This window comes from Nelumbo lutea, chromosome 8 (genome assembly GCF_056320005.1).
Source record: "Nelumbo lutea isolate HS-2025 chromosome 8, American lotus-T2T, whole genome shotgun sequence".
NCBI lineage: Eukaryota > Viridiplantae > Streptophyta > Magnoliopsida > Proteales > Nelumbonaceae > Nelumbo > Nelumbo lutea.
In genome coordinates, this window is record NC_142691.1 from 7,272,947 (window position 1) to 7,289,521 (window position 16,575).

General features: G+C 36.8%; 1 protein-coding gene across 1 annotated transcript; it reads right to left on the minus strand.

The window, feature by feature from the left end:
* Positions 1 to 720: 720 nt before the first annotated feature.
* Positions 721 to 16,204, minus strand: LOC148842461 (Tetratricopeptide repeat (TPR)-like superfamily protein). Its single transcript, XM_088957732.1, has 19 exons — positions 16,020 to 16,204; positions 15,782 to 15,856; positions 14,484 to 14,603; positions 14,354 to 14,394; positions 12,635 to 12,846; positions 8,171 to 10,263; positions 7,413 to 7,628; positions 6,646 to 7,320; positions 6,284 to 6,519; positions 5,932 to 6,142; positions 5,627 to 5,782; positions 5,322 to 5,479; positions 5,036 to 5,228; positions 2,873 to 3,267; positions 2,549 to 2,729; positions 2,201 to 2,433; positions 1,457 to 2,120; positions 1,234 to 1,312; positions 721 to 1,141 (listed from the first exon to the last, which is right to left on the minus strand). Exons 1-19 carry the CDS (start codon positions 16,020 to 16,022, stop codon positions 897 to 899), a joined length of 6,186 nt encoding a protein of 2,061 aa, XP_088813858.1. The 5' UTR covers positions 16,023 to 16,204; the 3' UTR covers positions 721 to 896.
* Positions 16,205 to 16,575: the final 371 nt, after the last annotated feature.

Genomic DNA, 16,575 nt, shown 5'->3' on the forward strand with positions numbered 1-16,575 from the left:
CATGCGTATCTTAATTTTTCAATCTACATCTCTTAAAATTATCTTTCTAATACTCTCTTTTTTTTACACTTCCAATAATTTTAACGTTAATTGTATTCAAATTTTATTGATTTTGGAGGAAACCATAAGAAATGGGAGATTCTTTTGGGTTGAGACAAATATAGGAGAGATTTTTGGGTGTGTTATTTGATTTTATTGGTATTAATCTATAGTTAAAGATCACATAACCAAACAGCCAAGTATAGAGCTTTCTTATATTTAGTTTCCTGAGAAAAACATACATTGATATATTTTAAATGTCTTTTTTTTTCCATTTTATTTGACTAACAAAATGAGGCTTGTGCCTCGACAAATTGAGGCCAAAGGCAGAGAGCCCTTTGCTGATTGGGAGCCGACCTAAACCAACAAAATGTTTAGGATGTATACCTTTTGCTTGATTCGTATGGGGTACAAATCCATGATTAAACCAAGTTCTAAATATCAATACGCCGGCATATCAGGTGATATCGATACTTTTTTTTACTTTTTTTATTTTTTTCAAAACCGGTTTATGGGGGCAGTTTAAGACTCCACCCCCTGAACCAATCAACCCCGATACATTCTCTGTAGGGGCATATCAGGAAGCTCCCGAAATGATATGTATTGGCCGATACTTTGAACCTTGGATTAAACTAATGAAAAAAAAGGGTTGGTAATTATACTGAAATTTCACACTTCGTATACGGGATTGATTTTGCTTTTCTCTGAATTAGGCCGCTTGTTACAATGTTTTGTTGCTTATCTGTACATACAATGAGACTGAACCGTCCATAGAACTTTTTGACGTGCATACTGCACGAGAGCCCCACCATTATGGCGCCATCCAAACGAATCAGTAACCTGACAGCGTTTGGCAGTCACTGTTTTAAGCTGTCATTGTCTCCTCCCTCTTGCAAGTTGGAAGTGTTCCTTTCACTGATGGTGTTGCTACATTGTTGGAGTTGTGGAGCAACCAGTGAAGTTTTATGGGACCCGCTGGAACAAGAGGGCTTTGAGTCTCGATCACCCTCAACCTCAGGCAAAGTAGCAGAAACCACTTTAGTTGACTGGTTATCCTCAGCTTCAACACATTCCTCATGACTAACTCTCTCTTTACCACCACCTGTATGCAATTTGTATAGATGCCAACATGCGTTTAAGTGTAAATCAACGCATAAAGGGACTGACGAAATTAATTTAGCATACTAGGGATACCTGTATTAGCAGCAGCAGCAGATGGAACCGTTGTATGTGAGGACGCAGATGATGCCCCAATTCCCCTTTTCATCCTTGACTGTGTTATTGCCACCAAAGCCAGAATAATTATAACTTAGATGACAAGTTTTAAATTCTTCCATCAAACTTGTGGAAGATGTCACTGTATAACTCAAAGAAGCATTAGAGTATTTTATTAAACTTAAGATATTAAGTCACAAACCTTTGCATTTTCTTCGCAATGCTTTACAACAGCCAATATGTTTGAGTAACGACCATGCACCAGCGTATATGCCCATAGAAGAAGCTTTCTAGGGATGCTGAGATCAACAATGTCAACCCCATCCATGCCTGGTTGAAATGGGCCTTCTACTGTCAACCGAGATGGCACTGTATACAGGTTAATGCCTGATGGAAGAATACCACAGGAACTCTCCCGATAGAAATTGTATGAACATCTTAATAAAGCATTGGCAGTATCCATATTTTCCTCGGATGCTTTCTTTATTATGATGTTCTTGATTTTGGACAAGACATGGTTCCATTTTGTTTCAAGGTCCTTTAAAGTAGCTGGGTCTTCAAATGATGAATGCCATAGCTCATTCTCTTGAAGATCAACACAAAGGTGTACATTATTTTCTGAGCCACCAGCTGCTGGATCAGAAACCTGAGCTCCATTTGAGCCTTCAGCACGCAATGGAGTGATCAGGACCAAGCTCACCACAATAGATCGACACCAAGCTACAGAAGCATGCCTGCATACTTTAGCACAATTACTATTTGAAAGTTTAGGGTTCTTAAAACGCTTCCGGATCTTCTCATTTATTCCTTCAAGAATATCCAATTTGACATCCCTCTCTAATGACTTGATATACTGATGGAGGTATCTGCCATGAGGAAACAGCCGTCAAAAAGCATATACACCAAATTGAACCATAGAGGAATGCATAGCATTCATGTCACTTACCCATAGAAACTATTCTCAAATAACTCTGAACTCTTGATTTCAGGTAAACTGCTTATATCTGTACACAAGTTTCCCTGGTCCATGAATAAGTTGAACATCCTCTCCATCAGATGCTCAACAGAGCTACTGACAGCACAAGATCCAAGGTTCTCAGCTTGACGAATAGCTGCAATTTGTGCTTGAATATATCTTCCAAGGGCAACTGGAACAATATCTTCAAGACACAATGAAAACTGCATTCAAACATGAAACTGCTTGGTGAAATTTTCTAAACTGAGTTGCCGTTGAACCTTCCTACAAAACCTTCTGCAGTAAAACATACTTGAATAGAAGTAATTCATCCCTTACCCTCTTATCTGACCGAAGAGATACGTAAGCGCGGTCAAGGGTACACAAGTCTTCAGTCTCTTCCAACAATTTCAAATAGAGCAATGTGTACTTCCGAATGCAGGTAATAAATTTCCGAGAACTTTCTGGTAAGTTAACTTCCAGTGCCCTTTTGCTTCCGGTAAGGCCTGGTGTTTTTCGCCTTATAGCCAAAAAGAAATTAAAGTTAGGTACATTAATTGCATATGATACTCAAAAAGCCATTTCTACCAACACTTCTGAGAAAATATGAAACATTTAGTTTGACTTCAATTTAGAAAATAGAAATGAAGGAAACCTCTATACCTTCCCTTTTTTACCATGCCATCAATCTCCCACATATTAATCGTAAAGGAGGAGCGAGATGATTTGAAGCAAAATGAAAGTTCCTCCTTTGCCCTCTCCAAATCCCCACTCTCCCCCCTTCTATAAAATCCTTGGGCAAGCATATATCTTGCCTTATGGAAATGCTTGAGATCCCCTTCTATACAGATGTCAAGGGCAGAAAGGCAATCATTGTATAGAATGTACCATACTTTGTCCTTATCAGAAGATTCCACATGCTTTCTCTCCTCCAAAGCAACTTGTTTGCTTTCATCCTTATCATCCATTGGCAACTGCGGAATGTCAACAGCAGTTCCACCTAAGATATTCATTACAGTCTCCTTCGTTGATTGACTAAAGCAATACTTTGCAACAACCTGAAATGAACAAAGAAAACACTAATCAATTATGTAATCAGTGATTGATCAGATAACTAAATATTTGCTTATATTTTAATAATTTAGTCTGAGAAAAGGTTTCCTAATCAGGCCAATTAGGCTTCTCCACTACAAAAATGGCGATGTTGTAGCCAATTTATACATCCTCCAGTATTGGATTGGCCAAAACTTCGCAACTATGCACTACATTATCCCTAGAGCCCACTTTATTTTGGAGTTTTCAATGGTGATATTGGGCATCCAGACTTCCAAGTAATGCAAAAATTTACTCAAAATGGTGTTTTATTTTGGATACCATGGAAAGAGATTTTGAGCTGTAAATAGATGTAAAAGGAGGTATATGACGGTTCCAACTGGCTCAGTTGGTAAGATCTCTGGCTAGTTGTAGGCTTATAGCAGAGAGCCAGAGACTTGGGATCAAATCCCACTGTCACCAGAGTTGGGGGTTATGAGTAGGGGGACAGGCTACCCCCATTGTGTAGCCCCAAGAACATAAAAATAAAAAGGTAGATAAAGTCCTTTTAGGTCCCCAACACTGTTGACATTCAAATGTTTCTGGATTCTTTTGGATTGCCTAAACAACTCATCTAGCAAATGTTTCTCTTCTGACATTGATGATATAAATATTTTTATAAGAAACAGAGGATAAATAACTTTATTAAGAAGCAAGCAGAAAAAGCTCCAAGACCCAGACACTTTTGTCAACAGAAGATAAATATTTTAAGACCAAGTATTTACAAATTTTCTCCAGGCCCCAGTACAACCCATCTAAGGTTATCCCTTGGGACTCCTATTGTCACTAGTGTCCTCTAGGACTGTTTGCAGTTATTGGAATCCACCTGAAGAAGAAGTTCAAGTATGTTGCCAATGATCTTGCTTCTCTTACCAGAAATCTTAATCGCCATAGTACTTCTCTTCATAGCATCCAGTTTTAAGCCAGTTGACAATTCCTTTCTGCTAATAGATTTACCCACTTGGTTACAAGAGGATATTTCAAACCTTGCAGAAATGCCAAAAATTCTGCTGACTAGATAACCATCTGCAACTGATCCTAAGGTACTGAAAAGTTTTCCATCAAGATCATTGAATACACCCATGCCCAACACTCCTGGATTTTACCAAGCAGCACCAGTCAAAATTTAACCTTAACTTATGACATAAATATGTTGACTTTGTGACATTCCCAGTGAATTGTCCAGGACACAGGACAAACAATGACAAGGGTTGTACTAATAGGGGAGCATCCTTACTTGTTGTCCCATCTGAAAAGGACAGAAACAGAAAGAACTTTGTTAAAAGGTCCTTTACTCATATATGTGCATATGCTTGCAGCTTTCTCATGGATTGGGCTTTGGTTTGTCTGACTTAAAAAAAAAAAAAAAAAAAAAAAAAAAAAAAAAAGAAAGAAAGAAAGAAAGAAAGAAAAGAGAAGGGACTTTGTTTTTACCTGGTGTTCTTTTTGGGGAATAGAGGTGGTACATTTAAAGATTTCAGGGACCTTTTTTTTTTCTTTTTTCTTCCCTTTGTTTTGCATATCCCTCCACAATCCACATATGCTTAGTATTTTTTTTTTTTGTTTATTCACTGAAAATATCAAGAAAAAACTCAAGTTGTGGGGAAAAAAACTTTCAAGAAAACAACAAAATGCAAAATGGATTAGACAAAAGCAAGATATAATTACCAATGAAAAAGAGGGGAAAAGGATAAGAAATAAAGATAGAAGAAAAGACATGCTCAGAGCAGTAACCTGGAGGGCTTCTAGATCCTGTTTACCGCATGAACAAAGTAACTTGAGACGTGATGCGTGCATCCTGTACACAGGATCTACTGCCGACAAATTCAAAGTGAGAGCCTTGTCATAATATGAAAAAGATTTCTCATGTGAATATCCTAGCTTTTCACAAAGCTTCCCCAAGTAGAATGCATATGACCATTCTTGCCTACATTCAGAAAGAATATCAAATACTCTTGTCAAAATATTTAATAACTTAAAGAGTCAAAACAAGAAAATAGTTGAGGACAAGCTGAAGTACTTCTGTGCAAAAGCCTTCTCAAAGTGTTTCATTGCATTCTGACAGAACATCATCCATTCTGTGTCTCTTGTAGGTGTAACAGATCGCTGATCATAGAATGGTACAACATTCTGAATGCCATCATAGTAAACTAATGCCAATAACTCATGTATCTCACTCTGGAACAGTGGAACCAAACAAATTTCATCAGAATGGTGAGTAACAGTATCCTATAATATTAGTATTTTAACGTAAAAAGGGGGCATGACCACTGGCAGGCATAAATTGCCAAGAATATCATTGCAGCAACATGGACAGAGAATGACCTGCTGAACTGGAGTCCTTGCCAAAGCCAAACTCATTAATAAACATCGCCTGCTCCTTCTTCGACTTGTCTCAACCCTTTGAGGCAGAGTAGAATTTTTCCTCCATCCCACAACATTTATGTGTTTACTGCCATCATTCAGCAACAAGTCCACCTCCTGTTTCAAAGAAACAAAGGAGTTTTTTTTTTCTGAAAAAAAAAACAAGGAGCACTGTAGCTCGAAATTGCCAACTACACCAAAGTGGGGTTTAAATAAAGTGCACTTTTTACAGAGTAATGCAAACTACTTGTAACAATATATCTTACTTCATCATAGATGTTTGCAAGTCGTTGCCAGCTCTCAAAGCGTAAAGGATTGTACAGTAAATCATATTTGAAGAGGTTCGTATTTTGCTCTACAAATTCTTCACCTTCCTTGGTGAGTACAAAACCAGGCCATTTATCAGTTGCACTCATTTCCTCAGCTTGAGCAAGAAAATAATACAAGTTACCATAAACTTCTGAATATGGCTCAGAGCTGCAATGAGATAATATTAACACATCAATAAGATGAAGTATCAAGCATAATAATCGGAGAAGTGAGTGGTCATAGATGAGATGAGAAAAATACATGAATTGCACAAAACATAGAGAAACAAAGCTACACATGCAGGTATACCTCCATACAGATAATGACTTGCACTGTTTGAGGGTTCTTCCTTTAGGAAACATTATACTCATTACAGACTCAAGAAACCCATCAGAACCAGCCTCTTCTGAGAGCTTATCTTCACATAAATCAGGATTATCTAAAAAGTTATCAATTGAATTTTCAGCCAAAATGTCTTGTGGTGGTTGCGGAAAGTGTTTACGTATAGCTCTTAATACTCTTCGAAGTTTCACCAAGCCTGCTCTCTGAGGCAGAGAAATGAAATTGTTGCTCAGAAAATTAAAGGGAAGGAAAATTGGGTTATGGCGTCCACAAGAAACTTTTTATGTCCTTGTTCAGTAAAGAAAATTAAAACACAAAGAACTACTTACAGATGAAGCCTTTGCATAAGGTAATATATACTGAAAAACATCAGCACACTGTTCCTTGGTCTGATAGTCTCCACGACTAGTATTTTTGTGTATGGCTAGGTCATCTTCATTGGATGAATCTGGAGATCTGAGGTTCAGACCATATAGACAGAAAAAGCTCTGGTCTAAAGCATTATCTATTCCCAATTCAATCTTCTTCCTCTCAACATCAACAAGATGGTTTCCACATTCAGTAATTGGATCTCTCACTTGTTCTCCTTTAAGATGTTGGAATTTGCCATCATTGTCATGCTTTCCACATTCTCTTCCTGCATTTTCCTTCTCTAGACTATCATGAGCCAAGACACCTTCTGAAGTCATTTCTTCCAGAACATCCTTCTCAGCTCCACCAGTTTCATGTTTTCCAATAAGTACTGCTTCCACACCTAAAGGAGCACTCAACGGTAATTCATTTTGTGATATCGTTACATGATAACTATGGGAAAGCAACTCATCACACTGAGTTCCATCCAATCCCTTATTTGAATGGAAACCAGACTTGAGCTTCATATCCAATGCTAAGAGATGCTTTATAGCAAGCTTAAGAAACGTTCCTTCCTCCCCCTCACTATCTTTACCAGCACAACAGAGTCCATATTCAGCTAGCAAGTCATGGATCGCCACAATTAGCTCAACCTAGGATAATAAATCAAAACAAAAGCTGATTAAAAGGATAATAAAAGACTAACCTAAATGGGAAGTCATATCTAAATCAGGATAAGGCTTACCTGACTTTTAACAGGTACAGTTTGGTCAAGGTGTTGAAGTTTGCAAAATGCAATGGCTGCATCTACAAAACAACGGCTTTCCTGTTGTTCAGTTTGATCCACAGTTCCTAACCCAGAGGATTTCTTACACAGGAGTATGCTCACAATGTTGCACATTACTGTCAAGAGCAAGGATTGAATATTGCCAATACTACCAACAGGAACACAAAAACCTTCCTGCAAGCAGAGAGTGATTATCATTCAACAGACCCTATATACTAAAGAAGTCAGAAAATAGTTAGAACTCATGATTTGAAGTGATGCCTATTCTAACTAAACCAAATAACGAAACTTCATGCTCCATATCCCCTAGGGAGATCTTCAAGAAGTTGCTCTGGGAACAAATATAGTGTATATACTAAGAAACATAGGCAAGAAACTATTTGAATGAATTCTCAACTAATGACACATGGATGGTGAAAGAAAGAGAGGTGGATTGAAGACATAGCATGGCATAAGAATTCCCAATGTTTGGCCCCACTCAATATAAATCAATGTTCAACTACCTAATAACACCTAAAGGGGAACACTTTGATGCCTAAGATTTGAGCTAAGTATTAGTAGTGCAAGTATGGTAGCATTTGTAATCACCTCATTTCACATCTATCTAAGGTGTTTTTTATTTGTTTCACCATCTACAATTAAATTCTGACCCTATTCAGAGAAAAGACCATAACTACAGACTAAAATCATAATTATTAGGAAAACAGTAAACTTACAGAAGTGCCTGATTGATCAATGAAATTCTTCACTTGTGACACACTTTGGGATATTGCCTTAACTTCCTCTACAACCAAGTTATACCAGTACTTGCCTGTGGATTCTACTGATTCTAATTCAGAAGTAAGAACTGTTTTTGACATCGACTTCTTGTTGAGGGCTTTACATGAAGCAGGATATTCTGCCATACCAGCAGCAACAGTAAGAACTTGAAGTTTCCGCTTGTGACAATTCAAATATGCTTCAATAGCCATTGGTTTTGCCTTTTCACATGCTGAGATTAAAACATCTAATGCCAATAATTCAATTGATGCTACTCCCTCGTTTTCTTTATAGGCAATAGGTAATAAGTCAAGGTAAACATCTTTAGTAGAGAGGAGAAGTGGAGAAAGCAAGCTTACACATTCCAAATACATTTCTTTATCAATCATCTCACCAATAGTCTTCTTCAATAAGGAATCAACTTTCAATAGGTGAATTTCATGAAGAATTCTTTCAGGGGATAACTCTCTGACAAGCTTGCAATGTGGGAGGACCACAGAACCTGGAGGATTATGTGTACTTGTATTATTGCTCAGAAGTGACAATGAAATACAAAATTCTTCATGAGCTTTTGCCTTTTCACCAGACAAAACGGATAAGCGACCACTTAGCCAGAAAAAACGGACCCAAAAGGAACTTTTACCGCTTAAGATAGAACCATGCAAATGTGTCTCCTTATGAACAAAACTATTTGCCAATAACCTGCCAATGTCATGATAACTATCATTTTCATTCCAAGATAAATGCTCTGACTGCACTACACTTTTGTTAAGATCACTTATGCTAGTGCCCATCTTTGAATCACTGTCAACATTAAGTGCAAAACTCGAGTATACTGGATAATCTACTGCTACCATCTCAACAACCTTACAGAGATGATAAGGTGCTTCACATATGAACTCTGAACGCCTGGACTCATTGGCAGAACATGATCCAAGATCATAATATAGTTCAGCAAGAAAAAGACTACATTCAGGAGTCCTGTCCTGTCCCCAGTGCCGTGTCAACTTCTCCAACTCCAGAAGTTTGAGGAAGGCTTCCTGGTATGGAGGGAGTCTATGTGCTATATCTTCCAAGAGCAAGTGGCCCATATGGTATGCACCATAATTTTTTTTGGTTTCCATGACAAACCTTCCGATGTCATTATGTTCGGTAAATAAGGTATTGTCCAGATTATCAGGACAAGGAACGCATCTTGCAGCATGATCAGAATTTTTGGTTACTGATTTGCCAACAACAAAAGGTTCTAGAAATTGAATAACAACTTTTGCCATATCCTTGCTGGTGGCAAAGTCCAGCTCTTCTTTCCCTGGTTTACGACTTCTAAGCCTTTCAAGACGAGAACTTCGCCTTTCATGAGGATGTTCTTCATATACACCACCTTCTTTTTCTTTCACAGTAGTAGATTTGTCAGTGTTATAATCACTCGGATGCACATTTTCACCAACTGGGATGACACTCAGTCCTTTTCCTTCTGTAGATCCCATAATAACATCTGAAGGATGCAAGTGTATGCTCAATCTGATATCCCCACTTCGATCCAACTCCCCCCCACTGTTGCTTTCTGATGCTTCATGAATCTCCAAACTACTTCCACTTGCATCTGCATTGGGCACAGGAACCTTAGCACGTTTTGAGATGAGCTTGTCATTTACTTGATCATCTTGATTATGCCCAGCCTCTGGCTCAGAGCCATGCCTATTTACTGGGAGTAAGGCTCCCAAAATAGCATCTGCAAGAGCTGCCCAGGATGCTTCTGCTAAATGCAATTCTATATTCTGACTACACCTTTTCGATGCAACCCCTTCACTTATATCCTCATCCATTGCTTTTCTCTTCTCAGGAAACTTCAGCCTGACATGCTTTGGTTCCAATTTATCTATACCTCTTGGTGCAAAGGGAACTGGTTCTGACTCCTCAATGGTATTTTTGACATGCAAAGCACGAGAATGTGATGGCCAATGCCTCAAAATCAACTCCGCCACAGAAAGACAAGAAACCTCATCACCAATAGCAATCAGGACTTCTAACAGCTTCTCCATGCAGTTCCCTGCACCCACCATCCAAATATGACAGTTATTTAAGAAAAACGATAATGATGAGCTAATAATAGAGCTACTTGCAAATTTATTCAACAATAAATAAATATGGTAGTTATCTAAGAAAAAAAGGGCAATGATACATGGGAACTTTTTTTTGTAAAACAGGGTGGGAGGTTGTTGAAGGATTTTTTTTAATCCAAATAATATTTAAATAATTTATAACCCAAATAAGCGGGTTGGCTAGTCTGCTAGCTAAATCATCAAAACTAAAAACAGATGTCCCATATGGGAGTTCCCTCTCTTTAAGTGGGAGGGGCAGGTGTCCTTCACCTAGGGGGAGGAAGTAGTTGCATAACTACCCCACTCCCTATTTAAGCACCTTGAGGGGAAATTAAGAGTCTCTTCTCTTCGGAGAAAACTGTGTCTCAAGGGATTCTTAAGAAAGGCCAAGATAAAGAGAGAAGAAAAGAGAAGTTTTCAAGGAATAACAGGGAAGAAAAAGAAGTCTCACTAATACAAGTAGGAAAAGGAAAGTCCTCTCCGTGAATACTTCCCATATATGTCTTCTTCTATGTATCACTCTTCCTCTCTCTTTTGTTTTTACTTTTAAGAAAGGAAATATAGGGAAATAAACCATCTACAACCAGGTGCTTTTACTTAGTTGATTATGGTCCCTTTATCAAGACAAGTTAGGAATTGAACCATCTATAGTCTAATTCCTAAGGGCTGATTATGGTTCCCTTCAAATGAAAATGAAGCACAAAGGGATAAAAACCGTCTACTATTAAATATTCAACTTGATTGACTGCGGTTCCCTTCTTGTATACAAAACCCAGAGGATTAAGGCTGTCTCAGAATTTCATCTGATTGACTACAGCTTATTGTGAAGGAAGAAGTGAGAAGGAAATCTTCTTTGCATCAAAAAGAAAAGAAAGAAAGAAATGTATTGTTGTAGAGTTTCTCGATTGTGTTTTCTTTTTTCTTCTCATTCTTGTACACTTGATGTAAAAGAAATGTAAATGAAAAGTTCTTTTTTTAAGAAGTACTCTATTGTTCATTTCTTTTGTTCTATGTAGTCATTTCTCTAAGTTAAGGTATTTTCTACTTTCTTGTGGAGATGTAACTAAGGGGAACAATCCGTATGATTCCCTGAATGGGCTTACCCAAAATAATAAAAACTCAATCACTTGATTGAGTGAATTATGTTGCATGATAATTTATTAAAATTTTCAAACCAACAAGCATATAGTGCTGCCAGGACAGTTTCTGATCAGTCCTGTGCATCTTCTTTTTTTGATCAACTTGTGTGCATCATCTTGTTGTACATGTTTTGGTTTTCTCATTAATATAATCATACTTTACCTTCTCTCAAAAAAAGAGTAAAAAGAAGACTACTGGCTATCGGCAATTCAAGGAATTCATGGGAAATCAGCAGTTGTCATCATGGTGTTAGGAGGTGATAATTGGTCATAATTCATTCTAGAAATATACTATTTTAGTAAAAATAATCATACTATTTATCGTAATCTTCAGACTTACAATTTACAGTTATCATATATATTAGTTACCATAAGGCCATAACTACTATTTATAGTAAACTCACAGTTTGTTATTTTTAGTAATTTCTCGTTCCTATGATATTAGGTCAGAAAAGTGTTCTTGGTTTAAAAATTCGTGTGAGCTTAGAAGTTCTTGAGTGTTGATCAATCCTTTTTTCAGTCATCAAGTATTTCATTCTGTTCAGCTTACCTCAGAGCTTTATAAATCTATTATATGTCTTTAATTAAGAGATGAAATGGATGTGATTTGAGTAGAAATTGTGTCCTGCTATTCCTTATGAATTATGATACCCCTAATCTCAGCTTGTATTTTTGAGCACAAGCACCACATGCTTCTCCCATCTTGTGCTACTAATGGTTGCAGCTGCAACTGATTTTGCTCCCCTACCTAAAAACCTTTAAAACACAACTTTTTTTCAGCACATGATATTACCATCCTAAATTAATTCCCAAACACCCAATAGCGTATTTACCTCTATAATCTACAAATTCCATTGCTTCTCCATTCAGCCCACTACATGTTTGATTTGTAGGATTGCTCTTATCTGTCCAAAGAGTGTTGGTTGGGCTGATTGAGACTGGGCTCCTTTCCTATTTTTAGGAGCTCTTGCATTTTGTACAGTATTTTGTTGTATATTGGGGTTATTCCCTGTTTTATTAATGCAAATGCTTTTTATCTAAAAAAAAAAAAAGATTTTCTCAGGAAAAAAAAAGAATATATTATCATCAGGAAGGCACTATCAAACATTAGCAATGGAAATAGAAAGCAGTTCATAGATCCATCAAATCATAGAGGCAAAAGAACTAAATGAATCCTTACAATTGTTGGGGCTGCAAGAAAGCCCCTGCTCAAATGCCCAACGTGAAATACTCAATAAACCCATAGAACATGATAATGTTCCAAGCTGATTCCAGACAACAGAGTCTTTGGTATCAATCTCTACTGCTTGAAGATAGCAATGAAGGGCACTCTCATAATGCAGAGAGCCTTGTTGAACAAAAACAGTGGCAAGATTCTTCAGTGCCAAAAACCTGTAAAGAACTTATGAATAGAAAAGAAGAGGAAAATAGATGGGAGGGAATATTACAATAAAAAAACAAATATTTGAATTTATGCCCACATAATCATCTCCAAGGATGTGGCTAGATACCAGACACAAGGAAAAATAAAAAATAAAAGCAGATGCGCTAATTTCTGTGTTCTATAGCTTTACTTCAAAAGTAGAGCATTGGAATCCAGAGAGCAGTATGCTTTTCTGACGAGATTTTCATTAGTATAGCAGATTTTTAAATACTTTTTTTTGGGGGGTGGGAGACTAATTATTCTAAAATCCATTATTTTTTCTTAATTTTCTATCACATTAACAGCCTAAAGGAAATTCAAGTAAAGCAAACCCTGGTACCTTGTATCAAGTATCAGCACTGTGACTATGACCCAGAGGTAGCCAGCACCTTCCTTACTTTTGACTTGTAGGACAGTCTTTACAAAGTTCTCAGTGTTTGGTTTAAGTCTATTATGGACCAAAATACTTTCTAATAGTAGACACACAAAGGCTTCTTTCTTGGGGGAAGAAAGACAAGACCAAAAACCAAAATACACCTTACAGGGAAAAAGCAAGCCAAATAACATATGGTATAATAGAAAGCAAGTAGAACAAAGTTTTTTTTTTTTTTTTTTTTGAAATAAATTCATCAAGACCAACTGATTAGCATACGTGCTACAAACAAGGCTCTGAATAATCAATACATCTTAAGTAACTAATTTTTGTGGAAGATATTAATAATTGGATCATAAAAAAAAAAAAAAAAAAATCATCCAATAGAACACCAGTCATGTTTCTTCCACACCCTTCCATCACAAGGGTCCTAGGGATGCTTCTGTATAGACCATGGTTCCCACTATCATCTGTCAGAGTATTTGGAAAGAAAGAAACTATAAAATTTTTGGAGTAAATAAGAAGCCTCTAGCTCATCTTTGTGCAGAAACCAGTAGCCTTCTTATGGAGTGGACTCATCTACAGATCCTTCAAGAGGAGAGATTTTATATTTAACTGGGATACTTTTGTGTATAAAGTGCAGTGCATTATAAAGCAGCTTTTGGCTTTTGGCATGCCATTTTTTATCATTCCTTTTTATCAGCAACAAAGAAAAGACAATTTTATTAATATAAACAGGAACTATACATTTTTTTACACAATTGAGAGCACAGCATTGTTATCACTCCCCAATCAACATTACAATTATGCTCAAAACAGTTGACTTCTATGCACCCCTTGTTTAGCCAAGCTATAAGCCCATTCTTTAACCAATCCTGGAACCCGTTGAATTCTCTTGGCATTTTTTATCCTAATACATGTACTTGCTAAAATATTTTAGTTAATATTCAAAAAGAAGAAAAAATACTAGTGATATTGATTCTAATGCAAAACAAGAAAACCCTACAAAAGTGTTCAAAGAAATAATAGAATAAGAAAGTAGTTTTACGATAATAGTTCAAAATAAAGGTCAAAATAGCTAAGTAATGCTTCAAATTCCAAACCTCAGCTGTAACATATGACCATCACTAGCACTGTCATCCACCTAAAAGAAACAAAAACAAAATGTCAGTAAGAAACTATTTTTGAAAATGATCATACACTTGTCTAAAGTTTAATTGAAATTAGTAGAACCTGAGCACTCGATATCAGAGGATCTTTAAGAACAGCTTCTAAAAGTTCACGAGCTTTTGCATATTCTTTGGATTGTAACTTAAGGAGTCCTTCGTGGTAAGTTTGTGAAAGATGAAATTCCTGGAACATTCAAAAAACAAAAGACATCTTTGAGGAATACAATGTAAAACGGAAAACATAAGGAATGAAAATGAAGCAAGAAAAAGAAGCAAAGAAAGAAAGAAAAAGAATCAAGAAAGCATACCACAAGAAGTTTTTCAGCACTGTCAACCAAGTAATGCAAAGAATTTCCTTTAACCATGTGCATTTATATGTTTAAAGTATATCAAATAAAAATAAAATAATACACTGAAGTATCAGGTCAACTCCATGGATCAAATTGCAGCTTTTTATCATTACCATCAAGCAAAGCATGCCATATGTTGTCAACACATAAACCAAGTAACGTATAACCATGCCAAGAGCCTTAACCATCCTACATCATAGTTTCCTTGAATTTCTAAATTAATTCTCAAATTTTTCATGCTTTTGTTCATATAATACGTTTCTCAATCAAAAGAGTATCGGTATCTAGCATGCCATTCCCTTATAGAACCCTAAGATAAAACAGTTGAGGCAATAATAAAAAGAATCCCAATAAAGGCACGACCTCTTGTTCTCTGATATAGGACAAATGATGCTTCTCTAAACTTTAATAAACACCAAATATTAAAAATACGGTACTCTAATACATTTTTGTAACAATAAAACACAGTGCAATAGCTTTTGGCTTCGTCACTCAACTCCATCCATAACATACAGCGAGTGTGACACTCCCAACAATTCTTCACGGTAGCACTAAACATCCATTTAGCACCAAATGCCACTTCGTTCAAATTAGTGCTCAACCAGTCACCTATTATACCACTGAACTTCTTACACGAAAAAATGGAAAGAAAAGAGAAAAAGCTAGTGAATCCCATATTCAACCTTGCAAATGGTGGGAACAAAATGTTCTGAGTCATATTTACAGGAAGTACTGATCGGGCATCAAGTTCAAAGTCACAATGAGTGAATTTTGTACAAAATTTTACATAATTCACCACAAGTCTTCTGGGTTTTACCTAGCTTCCGATAAATTGAACCAGTACGATTCAAAGATTAATACAATATTCTAGACAAAAACGGGTATGAAGGAATTTAAACGCAAAACGTAAGCAATTAGAGTATTAGGTATTAACTATGAGCATAGCGAGCTTAACTATGAGACGCTAAAGCAAAATAGTATGAGAAAAACGGAAAACGGAAAAAGCACACACCTGAGCTTCCTTGGTGGGGGCCAAAGGTTCCCACTGACCCCTGGAATCAGTGTCATTGATGGCAGAAATGGAAAACTGAAACAGAGAGAACCAAACCAATCGATTGAAGATCTATCATTAACAATCAGAGAACATGCAAACGGAAAAGAAAAAAATAGCGAAAATTTTACAAAGAAGAAAAATAGAGAGAGAGAGAGAGAGAGAGAGAGAGAGAGAGAGAGTGGAGTATCATGTTCACCATTGCAAATTATATGTGTGTAACTATGCGTCTGTCAGTTAGAGTTGCAGGCCCATGTTTCGTTCGCTTCGGATTTTAGGCGAGGGAATTTTCAACTCATCGAGTCATCGCTGAATTGAGATATGCTTCTTATAGAGCGCGTCTCACACTGACCTCAAAGCAACATCCCACATCCCACCCTGTATTGAAAACTTTTCCATGAATAATAAATATAAATACGAGAAATGTTTTCGATGTGCGGTCAAGATTCTGTGAAATCGGTATGAGGCGCGTATTGTAAGGAGCAGATACGGCATCTAAAGTAAGTGAAAAATTGGAACGATCAGACCGGAGCGGTCGGTCCCCAAAAATCCCTATTTTTTAATAAAATTAACCTGTCATAATAGTTTCGACAATTGCTCCCCTGAACCCTTTTTTTGGTCTGCAACCTTTCCTGAACTTTGACTTCTCTTAAACCACGGTTCATATTTCACATAAATTATACAAGCTGACCCCTCTCTGTCTCTCGTTACTTTGAAATTAAAATAATTTTGGATAAATTTTTTAAACTACTCTT